This window comes from Apis cerana, linkage group LG16 (assembly GCF_029169275.1).
Source record: "Apis cerana isolate GH-2021 linkage group LG16, AcerK_1.0, whole genome shotgun sequence".
In the NCBI taxonomy this organism is placed as follows: domain Eukaryota; kingdom Metazoa; phylum Arthropoda; class Insecta; order Hymenoptera; family Apidae; genus Apis; species Apis cerana.
The window spans coordinates 3,553,570-3,566,656 of NC_083867.1; the positions used below are offsets into that span (position 1 = coordinate 3,553,570).

The window sequence follows — 13,087 nt, forward strand, 5'->3', positions numbered from 1 at the left end:
AGACTCTCTTATTCGTGGCCAAGTAACGATTCGTGATTCTCTTCTATAAAGATTTTTCGAGGGGAAGATTCTCGCTTTTCGAAAAAAATGGATAATACATTTTGTGCATGGATAATACGTACAATTTGTTTTACGAGTCGACGAATGATATGTTATATTGCTATTTTAAAATTCCATTGCTTGAATGTAATGATATATGCAAAATTTTATTTCATTATTAATTATTTATATTTATGTTATTACGAACCGATTAATTTTTTATGCGAAAAATCTGTCTTTTCTAAATTATTTAATGCGTATAATTGTGTTTGAAATAATATTTCTATAAATTTTCTGTAAAATTTTTAATAATTTACCATAGAAATAACAATGAAGAAATTTGTTATTTTTTTCCATTCGTTCGATTAATTTAAGTTACGAACTCTGCCGAGTTTGGCACTATATAGGTCGATAACTTCAATCGCAGCCTACTTTACCGATCGTATAAATGTTCCTACTACATTTGTATTGGTGTTAGCACGCAACCAATCAAACGATCGCTATTATACGTTATCGTTTCAAAAACTTTCTCAATTTTCCGTGTTGCAGTTTAAGAAAATAATAATTTCACGAGTTTATGCATTTTAATCAAGTCTAATCCAGTTTAAGTAAGATAGTTATCAAAAACTTTTTTGTTTTTTCCTATTTCGTCGGCGTCTTATACATTATATGATAAAAAATATAACTTTCGCGATACTATCCAGTCTTAAAAATATCTCGGCCGGTCATCAAGCTTTGCGTTAAAATTTTAATCTAAGGTAGAAGCTTCGGATGAAGAAGAGAATGAATAAACTACTTAAAGATACGGAGACGGAAGAAAAAAAAATAAGCTTCAATTTCACCACGTCTTGACGACGGCGAGCATATTGGCGTCAACGCAGAATACGCGCCAGAGGCTTACTTTGGAAATAGACTGGGCGGGGAAACTCAATTTTACTAAAATCCTCTCGTAACTGTGTGAAAGTGTACGAGTACACACACACACACACACATATCTGTTCGTCACGTTACTTTCTACTAGACAGTCTTTTCATTTTATCTCGTTCTAGTCACCATGTCAAACAACTATATCCATAGCTGTAATGCGTATTACATATGTACAGTAACTATGTGTTGTTCGCAACGTATACGCATTAGTATAGGTTATATGTAGATCAATGTTGGCTCATACATTCAATACACAAAGTGATGTCGCAGGTTTATATAGGTGGTTTTGTCGTTGAGCCATAACTAGAGATACGATGTAGTACATAGGATGCAAACCCATAAACCCCCACCTCGTCCGTGTCTTCCTGAGGCTTCTTCAGACAGCGTTACCTTTACCTAAGGCCGAAACGACCGTACCACCTACGACAGCAACACCTTCGACGACGAAAGTGACGTAGGCACGAACTACACTCGTTGACGTCGACGGCAGCGCCAATAAACAAGGCTCCCGCGCCCGCCTGACTTTCGATTATGTCATAGACTACATATTTCATCGGGTTGTGAACCCCGCGGAAGCGCGTGCTCATCTATTATTCTCCGCACAAAAACTTGTGTTTCGAGAAAATATTACGTTGACCTGTCGGATTTGTAAACTAGTCGAAGCTTCGAAAGTGAGTTACTGAAAATATGTACAGAGGTTAAACGAAAGAATAGAATTTACCGGTTACGAGACGTTACGAGACCACGGGATATTTTTCGGCTGGAACAAGCACGCACGCGCCTAAACTTGATGCGTAATCAAAGCGTGATTCGCTTCGTCATGTATTGAGGAATACGCGACTGTTCTTTGGCATTCTACACATACATGTGTATGCGAGGACAGAAGAGGAGGAACTCTGCACGGATTAACTGTGACCAGTATGTGCCACGACACGCAGTCGGGTCGATCGCCGGATTCATTAAATTTTATCCGACGGGTTGCGAACGTACAGTCGAAAAATTCGTTTGACTCTATCTCTATCTCTATCGCATCGTGAACGCGAGTGAAAACTGTACTTGTTAACGCGCATGCGTCCAGTAATATCGTATGCCTTCGGAGTGGTAACACGCGTCATGTTATACGACCACGTGACTATTTTACTTTTGAAGTTGAATAATATACGATTTTTATCGGAATTTCTGACTAACACGGTTTAATACAGGTCAGTATCTCCATTATGCTTTGCCAGTAGGTCCACTCACGTTCTTAACTCTCTTTGAAATTTATCTCCTACGTATGAAGCGTCGCGTTACATCGAATGCTATATTCACGCAGCTTGTCACGTACATTTCGACAATGCATGAGAAACAAACATATTTTTGCATGACAATTATTCAGACAGTCGTCACTAATATAGGCAACGAGTTAAAGAAGACAGTACAATATACGAAAAGCGCACAAAGTCATTTTAAATCATTATTATATCTTCGCTGGCAAATGTCAAAATATATTACACTTCCTAACCTCTACTATTATCTTTGTTTCTTGACATTCATTTCTCTTTTCGATTAGTTATGATGCAGTTGAATACACTTGAATACTCTTTGAACTTAAGTCTATTTAAAATCGTGGTTTTAATATCATTTAACATTATTAAATATGACAATGATATATACATCTGTATCACTGTTAAAATGATACGGAATTAAAATTCTTTCTTTCTTTTTTTTTTTCTTTAATACAATTATTTTTTATAATATTTGACTTTATAATTATCAAAGAGGATATCATTATTCTCGTATTTATTTAATCAGATATCGAATAGAAGATTCTTAATTTTTTAATTTCCAATCAATCGTTTATCAAACGTGATCGCGATTACATTTCGCAAGTACAATATGATAGGCAGAATGTAGTTTAACAAACTACATTCTCATTTTTAACAGCTGAAAACATGTTAGTAGTTAGGACAAATTCCTGACGATGGCGCGCTAAGATTATTCGATCGCGGATATCTTTACGACAGTATATAAATCTTTTGCTCCTGTTGAATCACTGCTTCATAGTCGCGATTAATTTCGAATCAGTGAGGACGTTGCAAATCGTTTAAATCTTCATAAAACACGCTTTTTGAATTTATACGAGGCAATGAATCATTCGTTGACAGAGCAAAACCGCGATGATGACTCGTTGAAAACCATTCAGAATTCAAGGTGGACATTTTGGAGGGAAAGAAGCATGTCTAGGAAAATAATGTTTCCAACAATCTGCTATATTTTTCATGTAAGTCATTAAGTCATAATAGATTAAATATTATTTCGAATAATTTTATATTCGAATATGTAAATATTTTGATTATTCTCTTGTATAACTATGTTTCGATTTAATACGTATTACGAAAATGATAGAGAAGCAATCGGTTACAAACTAACCTCTTTATACGCGGACATTTTTGTTAAGCTTAATAAGAAGCAAACAGTACTGCATACAGAGTTTTACCGTAATATTCATAAACCGTAAGCTATTACATTTTATGATTCTACGTCTTTACATTTGATTTATCATTGTCCACATACGGATAATTACGACCTCCCGCTGATCGTTTGATTTATCACGATTGTACAATTAACCACGCATCCTGAGAGATTTATGCTCGAGAATGTCATATGAAGCGTGTATATTCAATGTTGTAAGCAACTGACATTCAGGACCAATTGCTACGTAAAGTTCTTTCTCTCTTTTTTTTTTCTCTTTCGCTTGTTCTTTTTCATCTTTTCGAGATTGACATGATACAAAATAAATGCTGTTTTCATTTTGTCTTACGCATTTTTATATTTTTTTTTTCTTTTTCAAAAAGTTTGTATCTCGTGTTATCCATAAAAGATCATCTCGTTACACAGTCGTGAATTTCATGGTCGTGAATTTTACAGGAAAATGATACGAAAGTATAAGAGAGTAATATACAATTTCATTAACGCATGCGCGCACATGCAAATGCACATTTTGCTTATCTATAATTAAAAAGTATTCTAACTTATTAGCGATGCTCGTTTCGGTTGGTAGTTTTTATTTCGACGGGCGCAAACAATAAACCAGTAAAATACGAATTTTTACAGCATTTTAGAAAGATATGTTTTTTTATAGAAACAATTTACAAATACCAATCGTGGAATATATCTATATTTTCTTTATATTTCATATCGGCGGCTCCATCATTTCTTTATTTTATTGTTTTTCATATTCGATAGAAAGGCATTCGAACGAAAGTGGAAAATTGAAAAAAAAAAAAAAAAGAACGACGGCAAGAAAGTAATCGAACGGAAGCTTGGTTGTTTAAAGCTGACGTGATAGAAATTGGAAATCGAATTTTTTCTGTCATCCTTTTCTTCTTCATACTTCTTTCTCGTGTCTCGTACTTGAATCCATCTCCATATACTGAAAACATAACAGTTCATGATTGTATTGAACATAAAATAAATATGAAATATTCCTTGACGTCAGGCATTCTTAATAAGATGCAAATAGAGATTTAAATTAATAAAAGAAGCAAGAGAATGAAATTGAGTATATTTTACATTGCTATTTTTTCTTGAAATTTTCTGACGTTTTCTATTTTGCAGAATGATAAAATTATTTGAAATAAACGTGCATATAAACGTATTTAACACCGAATGAGATAATATTACAATTCTAACAACTAATTTATTAATTCTTAAAATCAATAAAAAAACTACGTATCGATCAATTCGAAATGGATCCGTTAGATAAAAAAGAATCATGTTTAGTCGATCGCGATGCCACTTAACCAACATTTACGATGAGAAAAATCGCAAAGGAATGCGAAATTCTAATACAGCTTTCTTTCGCTACCATAACGTCTAACGATTCCGGGTCACGCGAGTATTTCTTTGTCATCGTTTGAAAGATCCGTTCAAAAAGATAATAATATAATGAGCGCACTTTTTTCTAATTCGTATTATTGATATTTTTGTATATAGCTATGTATTGTATATAAGTGTATATATTATCAAACGAAAAGAATCTAAAATTATTTTGAAAACTCATGAACTTAATAAAAAGTTAGGTTAGAATTTTTTTATTATTAATCTCCATCGATTTCTGCTGGTCAAAGTTTAACAAACATTATTTAAATAATTGTCTATAAAATTTGTATTATTATGATATTGATTGTGAATTATATCATTATCATTGTTATTATTAATTGATATCAACTTCTAATAACTTCTAATTAAGATTAACATTGTTAAATCCTTTTGTTGGCTACGTTATTGATTAACATTTTATAACCTTAAAACATCTATTTTTTGTTTGCCGAATTTATTGAAAGAAAAAGATAAAAGAAAAGTGATTCCAAAGATTCGATTGATAATATAAGTGAGAATACGTTGAAACGAGGCGAATGTTGGACGATTTTAGCTGGCAAAATGTCCAAGAGTGCATAATCCAGCGAAAACCGCAGGCGCTCCGAGTTGGCACGAAATATTTTGCCGGTCATGAATAAATCCGGAGCCGCAGCGTTGCCGCAGTGACCAGATCCCTAGTTCCATTCTGATGCAGTCGTTGCAGCGGTTTCATGAGTCTCGTCCATACAAAGCGTCCATCCCAACTCGCCTCTTGCGTATCCGCCCTTTCTCATTCGTTCGCCAAATTTGTACGCGCCCTTTCGTATTTGATCTTCCAGTACGAAACCAAGTTGGTTATACACTCGCGTAATTCGTCTTTTATTGCGAATTGCCATCGTATCTTGTTATACGAAAATTGGCTTGCCTGAATGGCGAGACGTAGGTATTAGATTGGCGTACATGAAGCATTTTATTAAATATAGATTATTTTCTTAAAGCATCGTATATTATTTATTAATTAATTGGATATAAATTTTATATCATACGATTAAGAAACTTGATAATTGTGAAAATAGTCATATTTACATACTAAAGAATTGTTTAATCAATAATTAAGATTTTCTTAATTTACCGACTACATTTTAAAATAATTTCCTTTAAACTAATTGTTCAAAGAGATTCATAATACAAATTTTAATACTTTTTATTACTAATTTTGTCCATTAATTTGTTTACTAATATTCGATACAAAATTGGATTCTTTTTAATGATATTAATTTCGAATTTCTGATGAAATTTTATATGCATCAATCTAATAAATTAAATATCGATTTGATTCAGATTCATGAATGAATTAACATTCATTCGATAGAATTTTATTGTCCAGTTAATTAATCTCGTAACCTTGCATACGGTACACGCATTCACGATCCATCTGAATTATTTATCGGCTCGAGCCGGTGAATAACCAAATAATCACGGTTAAAATACAGCAGGATAAAGTCGATTTAGTAGAACTGTCCACGATCCACGATCGTATCTTTGACTTTAAGTAACTGTCACTGTAGTTAGGGATGAGACGATAAATTTGCCAGTTCGCGGTACATAGAAGTCAACGTTCGCCATTACAATTTTAAACTAATTGGAAGTTTGTGTCCTCGATTTTTTGATTAATCGTTTCTTGCGTCTATTATTATTTATACAACAGCGTTTCTCAATTTTTTCAGTGCACGGATCCGAAATAATTAATTTTAATTATCGATTAAAACTTTTATCCGTATCTATACGATTAACAAATTTATATAAAATTTTTAAAAACGCGATAAATTGTAATCATTGAATAAACAAAATTCTTCGTTTTTCTTTAATTATTAATTGTTCCGTCAAGATTTCATTAAGAATTAATTGCAATCAAAGATTGATTTAGATTAGGTTATCATCCGAATTGCATTCAATTATAAATAAATAAATAAAATCTTTTACGTTCGGACGGATATTTCGAGTATTGATTGAAAAACTAGTTTATACACTTTATAATATATTACGATAATAAACATATTTTGAATATTTTGTGTCTTACTATGTGTCCAATATTATTAATAAATAAAAATATATAAATTTATTAGGTATAAATATACGTGATAATGAAATGTAAATGTATGATCGATAATAAATATTTTCAAGTTTTACCACTTACAAACCGGATCTGCTCTATAATATTTAACAGTCGCTAAAACTCACTTCTCGATGAACTTACCGAAATGTATCCACGTTCCTCCTCTTGTTTACAATACACCCAGCCATCGATATATTCCAAGTGCCCGTTAACGTTTCCACCGCGTTATAGTCGACATCTCTTTCCAAGATCTTATCGATCCTTCTTCGCAACGTAACCGTTTGAGTGGCCTTCCTCGACAATGCTCGAATATCGTAACATTCCCACGAGAGATCGAGCGAACTTTCCTCTTTGCTGCTCTTCTTCCCGCCCACGCTTCTCCCCACTTTTTCCTCGACTAAGAGATTCTTCTCTGTCTCTCCCTCTATTTCTCTCTCTCTTTCTCCCCCTTCGTCCCTCGCTTATGGCCATTTTTTACGTTCCTTCCAATAGGAAGTCTCACCTTTTGCCAAATTGCCGTTGGCTGCTTGCATCTTGCTGATATTCCTTCGGTTCCAACGCTCATGGAGTTTCTTTAAATTGCATCTTATACTTCTTCTTTCGATCGAATATTTAGAATAGGTTTTCCCGTTTCGAGGTCAATTTTCAAAAGTGTAAGATTCCTTTTCTTAAATAATTCGATAATTAGAAGATAAATTTTGCATCTATTATCGTGCACAGTAAGCGCGCCTTACTTTTGACAACATAACCTCACTTTATGGTATGCAAATAATATAATATAGTATGTAGGATGTATCCTTTTCTTATTAACTCTTTACCGCCGATTATTCAATGAGAGAAGAACTAATGACGATTAATTACGATTCAGATAGATATCCTTAATACATAATAATATTCATGGAAATAAAATCTGAACAGATTAAACAACGTTATATAATCTGTTACAATACATCTGAAATAAAGAATTGTATTTCAAATATATCGTAAAAAGTGGAAATAATATTAGGAATCTCTTAATAATCCGAAATACAGTTTCAATATCTTCGATTTTTCCTTCCTTCATACGGTAATCTGCAACAAATTTTACAGATCAGAGCGTCGTGCCTGTAAAAATTTAAGAAACACGAATATAACGAAAGAATTCCTGCTGCGTTCCCTCCTAGCAAGAGGAGAACAGTAACAGACGCACAGTCTATTACCTGAACCACCAGCCATAGAATAAGTAAAGGGAAAAAGTTGGCATGAAAAAAAATTCTTCCGCGTCGAGCGGCTGTTGGCCGGGTTACGTCCTTCCTGGAGAACGAGCAAAAAAATTGGCCAGCCCTTTTTTTTATACCTCCACTATGGCCATTTGACCGGCAAGGATACCGTTGCTCCTCTCCAAAGATACCGCTAGATTGCTTTCCTGTTAGAAACGAGATCATGGCCATCTTTCACGATACAAGGCGTTGCAACCATCGATGGAAGGCTTCTTCGTTTCCTCGTTGCTCGAGAGTAAAAAACTCGCAGAAAGGGTGGTAAAAGGTTTGGAAAAAATTGTCTTTTTTCACGATATAGCATACACTTACTTTGGATGCACTGTTTCCAGGTGTGTAAATTGGATGGAGATTGATGGAATATTTTTGCAATGGATATTTTTATATTGTCCATGATTGAGGAGATGAAGCTAGAATAACGATGATGTAGAAATATTAGGATATGTGGATTAGGTGAAGAAGGAGAATAAAAGGGTGAAAAAGGAGATTGTTGAGATATTGAAATATTTCGGATATGATATGGAAATTTTATTATTGATAGTGAAAATATCTTTGAAATAGGCAATGTTTTTGTGCATAAAAGAGATATAGGTGCATAATCGGATACAAATTTAGATAATATGTGTAGCTATACAGGAAACTTAAAATAAAATATATTGGCTTTCGTTATGGCGTATCTTGCGTTGTACATGAGAATATGAGCGTTGTAATTAAAGAATACGTTTATGAAATTATTTGCGAATACAGCTAGTAGGCATAATCGAGTCGATGTTTGTTATTACTTAGGTATATTCTTGTTCAAAAGTCACTTAAAATACTTTGTATTAAGTGTTTCAAAATTAGAAGAAATTAATATATATAGAAGAACATTTAATTTCTCCAATATGGTTCTGAAATTAATTGATACAAATTTGATATCAAAAATGGAAAATTTGTTGAAAGAATTGTGCAAAATATATGCATTTCAACAGACTTTTGACTAATAATGTATTACAAAAAAATTGCATGTGCGCGCAAACACATATTATAATTATAATATATATTTTTTGCAGTTGTAAATTATTCTTCCGCTTTGCGCATGTGTATGAATAATCATTATAGATAATTATCTTCACCTGCAGACATAACTGTCCAACCGTTCTGAAGTATAATTATTAGACTGATAGATATACTCGCATATCTAGTCAAAATTCAAAAGAATCGAAATTTTAATAAAAGAACAAGAGAAAAGGTTCAAATAATTAAAATTCCAACGAAATTATATCCAAAATTTTGAGAGATATTGATTTTTCATTCCCTCAAAAATATTCCTCTCTCATTATTCTTTACACGTCTTCTCAACCTCTCAACAAAATAAATTTCTCTATAATACAATGTACAAAATACTTCAATAACTAATTATATATACCCATAAATAACCACAGACCTCTTTTCCTCTTCAATTATTCCAAAAAGAATTTGATCATCATTTAAAATACCATCTCCCACTCGCTGTTCCTCGGTGCACAGTGCTTCAAATTATTTAATACCAATTTCTCGGAGGCCAGTACTCGAAAATAACGCGGCCAACTCTCTTTCTCTCTCCACCCCACCCCTCCTCCGCGTCCCACTCCAGATTATTTAGTACAGCTTTTATCGAGCATTGCCAGCAACACTGTTCCTCCAAAGCCTCGGCCAATGGCGGCCACGAACCCGTGATTCTCGAGGATCCATACAGCGTAAATTGAAGGCATGGTTGAACCGTCTAGGACTTCTCAATTAACCGGCAGCTGGCCCCAGCCAAGAGAGGAGATATCATAAAGAGGATTCTTTACGCTCGTTCACGGCTCGATCGCGATGTCCGGTGTTTATGCTCGCATCGAGGATTGGTCCAGCTGTTGATCACTATTTTCGACCGTATTACCGTCATTATTTTTAGGGATGTCTAACTTGTTGCGATACTCGTACAATATTCGCGATAGTCGTACAATATTCGCGATTGCATTCGATCCAGTCGAGGTTAGGTTCGAATATTTTGTTTGTTGAGAATGGACTTGTTGGATTTTATGATTTTTCGTTTTGCGTATCTGCAAATGGATATTTTATTTTCGCGTATTCAAATTGTATTGAAGGAATTTGTAATAATTTCTATTGATAAATTTCAATTATATATATTTATATATATAATTTTTGTTTTAGTCCTCTATTAGATCACTTCGTTCAATTTTTGATCAATTGCTTGTGATTTCGTGATCAAAGAAATTTTTCAAATTCTTGAAGGTATCTTTTTCCAAAATAAAGAAATTTTGAATCGTTTCAATCCAGAAATGATCTGGAATTAATATTTGGAAATTACGATTATCATAACCTAGCTATGTTCTTTGATTAGTTTGTGAAAATAAACTGGAATAAATGTCATTTAAATATATGTAGAAAAATTTCCTGTTAAAAATAAATTTTAATGACGAAGGAATTCTTGCAAAAATATGTAAAATATGACTCTCGTTTCAATTTTTATTCCATTTAAGAATCCGATTATTATGGTATTTTGATCAAAATCTTTTTCTCTATCTCTTGATTCGTTCAAAATTAAAAAAAAAAATCAGATATTTCATCATTCAAAGTTTTGCTCATGCAAATTTCTCGTGCGAAATTTTATTCGTTTCCAAATGTAAAGAGTATTACATTGTTGAGGCGAAGATTGGCCACGTAAAACTGCGACGAATACGACTTAAAGCCGTGAATACTTTGGGCGAGGCGAGGAGAGATCGGAAAGAACGGCGTCGACGAATTTCCAGAGAAACGTAAGAAAACGTGAATGTGTGTGTGAAGACACTTGTCCCCTCGCGTCCGGGTGTTCCAACGTTACGTACCTTATATAGAACCATGTACTCGAAGGTTTAGTGTTATATACGTATATCCATGAGTCTATCTCGATAGCGATGTTTGAGAAGTCTCATTAGACCGAAAAGTCCCTTGGAACGAGGCAAGGAAACTCGAAGCGGCGTGGATATTCGGAGAAAGACATGAAAACTTCGAGATTGTGAAAATACAAGAATTTCACCGTTGGCGAGAAAGAAACGAGGAACAGAGAGATAGGACGTGGCTAAAGGATGATGATAAAGAAATAGTAGAGAGAAACGGAGAGATATTTTTTGTACAGAATCTGTAAAAATTTCTTATTTTTAGCCAAACTATCTTCGAGACATATTTTATTCTGTTTTTAAACGCTCATTACTTGTATTACTGTTGTTTGTGTACGTATGTAAAAAATTCGAAGTGATTTGACCACGAAAACGATTCAATTATTTTTTTTCCAAGACGAAATTAGGGAAAACGAATATTATTCTTATGATTCGAAACTCGCAAATTTTAGAGAATTCGGCCTAAATAATTGTTACGCCTATAACGCCTATATATCTATGGCATGGAGAGGAATTTTAATTAAAAAGAATCCACGGTATTTCTATAAAATAGTTCCCATAATACGTATACTATCTAATTAAAACGAAAAAGAATTTTTGTTTTACAAAGCATCGATTGAACAAAACGTAAGATAAAAAGAAATTTGTGATAAAACTTGAGATTCAATGGTTAGGTTAATCTTGCAATACTCGAGGAAGAAAGTCGCATCAATGGGAGACAACTGTCTAGACAGTGATCAACACACGCGAGACTGTAAAACTTTGTAACCACGTGATCCCGAATCGACGAGTATTCTTGCTCTATCGCATACATATGTATTACAGTACGCTGGTGGCTTGGCTGGAAGAAGGCAATGGCGTAATATATTTAACAATGTCTCACGATATGAGACGTTTTTACGGAAAGTCGTTGGCATAGAAATTGCTCGTTGGATCTGGTAGAGCTCGAAGTTCCATGCGAACACATTGGAAATGAGTTTGTTCCTTTAGGTACATAACCTAAACTTTCGGGTTACGTTTTACGTTTGCACATGCACGCCGTGCATGCACCACTCTGCGGGAAGGCGAAACTCAACCTTTCGCGCATGTGCATCATGCCAATCTGGCTACATGAAATTTGAACTTTTATAACCGATCGAGAACTCTCGGTCGTTTCGTTTCGATCCAAGTACGACGTTTTTCACATTAATTTACGTTTGTAAAAGTACGTGAAACATAGTTAAACAACCATTCATAAGGATTCTATACGCATATTTGCTCATTTTGGACAATTTGTAGGTAAATTAATATTATTTCTTTTATTTAAAATTTTTCTTTTAACTTGTAAGAGATTTAAGAGGTTAGAATGTAATCGTATGTCTTTTGTAGGAATATAATATTAAATTCAATTTGTCTTTTTTAATAAAGAAATCGTTTCAAAGAAAATGATATAAACGAATTCTTCTATTAAATAATAGATAGAATAATTTGATTAAAAAAAGATAATCGAATTTAATCAAATTCTATTAAGTAAGTAGATTAAATAGATTCGCAAGGAATAAAATTATTTTAAATCTTTGAAAATCATTTGTTCTTTTCTTGTTATCATAAAAAAAGGAAACGAGTTGTTCGAAAGGAAAGTTTACCTTGAATTTTTATAAAGTTCAAACGATAGATTTGTATTAGATGTAAATGCATCTTCAATTAATGGATCATAATGAATGAAATATCGTATTTTCCTCAAAAGATATAGATTTTATCCGATCATGATCATTCAATTCAGAATAGACATTCCAGCTCTCATCTTTCTCTCCAAGTGTATTAGATTGGCTTCGAAATACGTGACCTCGCCCGAGAATCAACCTCGTTCCCAACCTTCCACGTCTTCCCTCCGTCTCTTCCTCACTCTTCGCCTACCTCCCACGTCGACGTTTCTAGCAAAGCCTCGTTGCAACCTAACCCAACCTTCCCGGAATACTTTGACCCTCCCACCCTTCAAGTCTTCGCCCTCTTCGAGGGATTTT

The 13,087-nt window shown here is 33.7% G+C and overlaps 1 protein-coding gene and 1 long non-coding RNA gene across 34 annotated transcripts in view; one reads left to right on the top strand and one right to left on the bottom strand.

The window, feature by feature from the left end:
• LOC108000314 (uncharacterized) overlaps nt 1-13,087 on the top strand; it is a 252,647-nt gene that overhangs the window by 16,590 nt on the left and 222,970 nt on the right. For 2 of the 33 annotated variants that reach the window (XR_009833088.1, XR_009833087.1), the window contains exon 1: nt 1,426-2,168. The exons of 18 other annotated variants lie outside the window; for them this stretch is intronic. Coding sequence is in view for 2 of the 15 variants with exons in the window: in XM_062086476.1 (XP_061942460.1) it covers nt 3,095-3,229 (135 nt within the window). In the remaining 13 variants the exon portion in view is untranslated. Of the gene's footprint in view, nt 1-1,416; nt 2,169-2,190; nt 3,230-8,014; nt 8,450-8,513; nt 10,343-13,087 lie in introns of those variants that run through there. 13 more of the 33 variants (XR_009833080.1, XM_062086476.1, XR_009833078.1 and 10 more) reach the window with 12 other exon arrangements.
• LOC108000311 (uncharacterized) lies at nt 3,198-7,526 on the bottom strand. Its single transcript, XR_001766499.3, has 2 exons — nt 7,067-7,526; nt 3,198-4,381 (listed from the first exon to the last, which is right to left on the bottom strand). It is a non-coding gene; the product is annotated as an uncharacterized LOC108000311 (long non-coding RNA).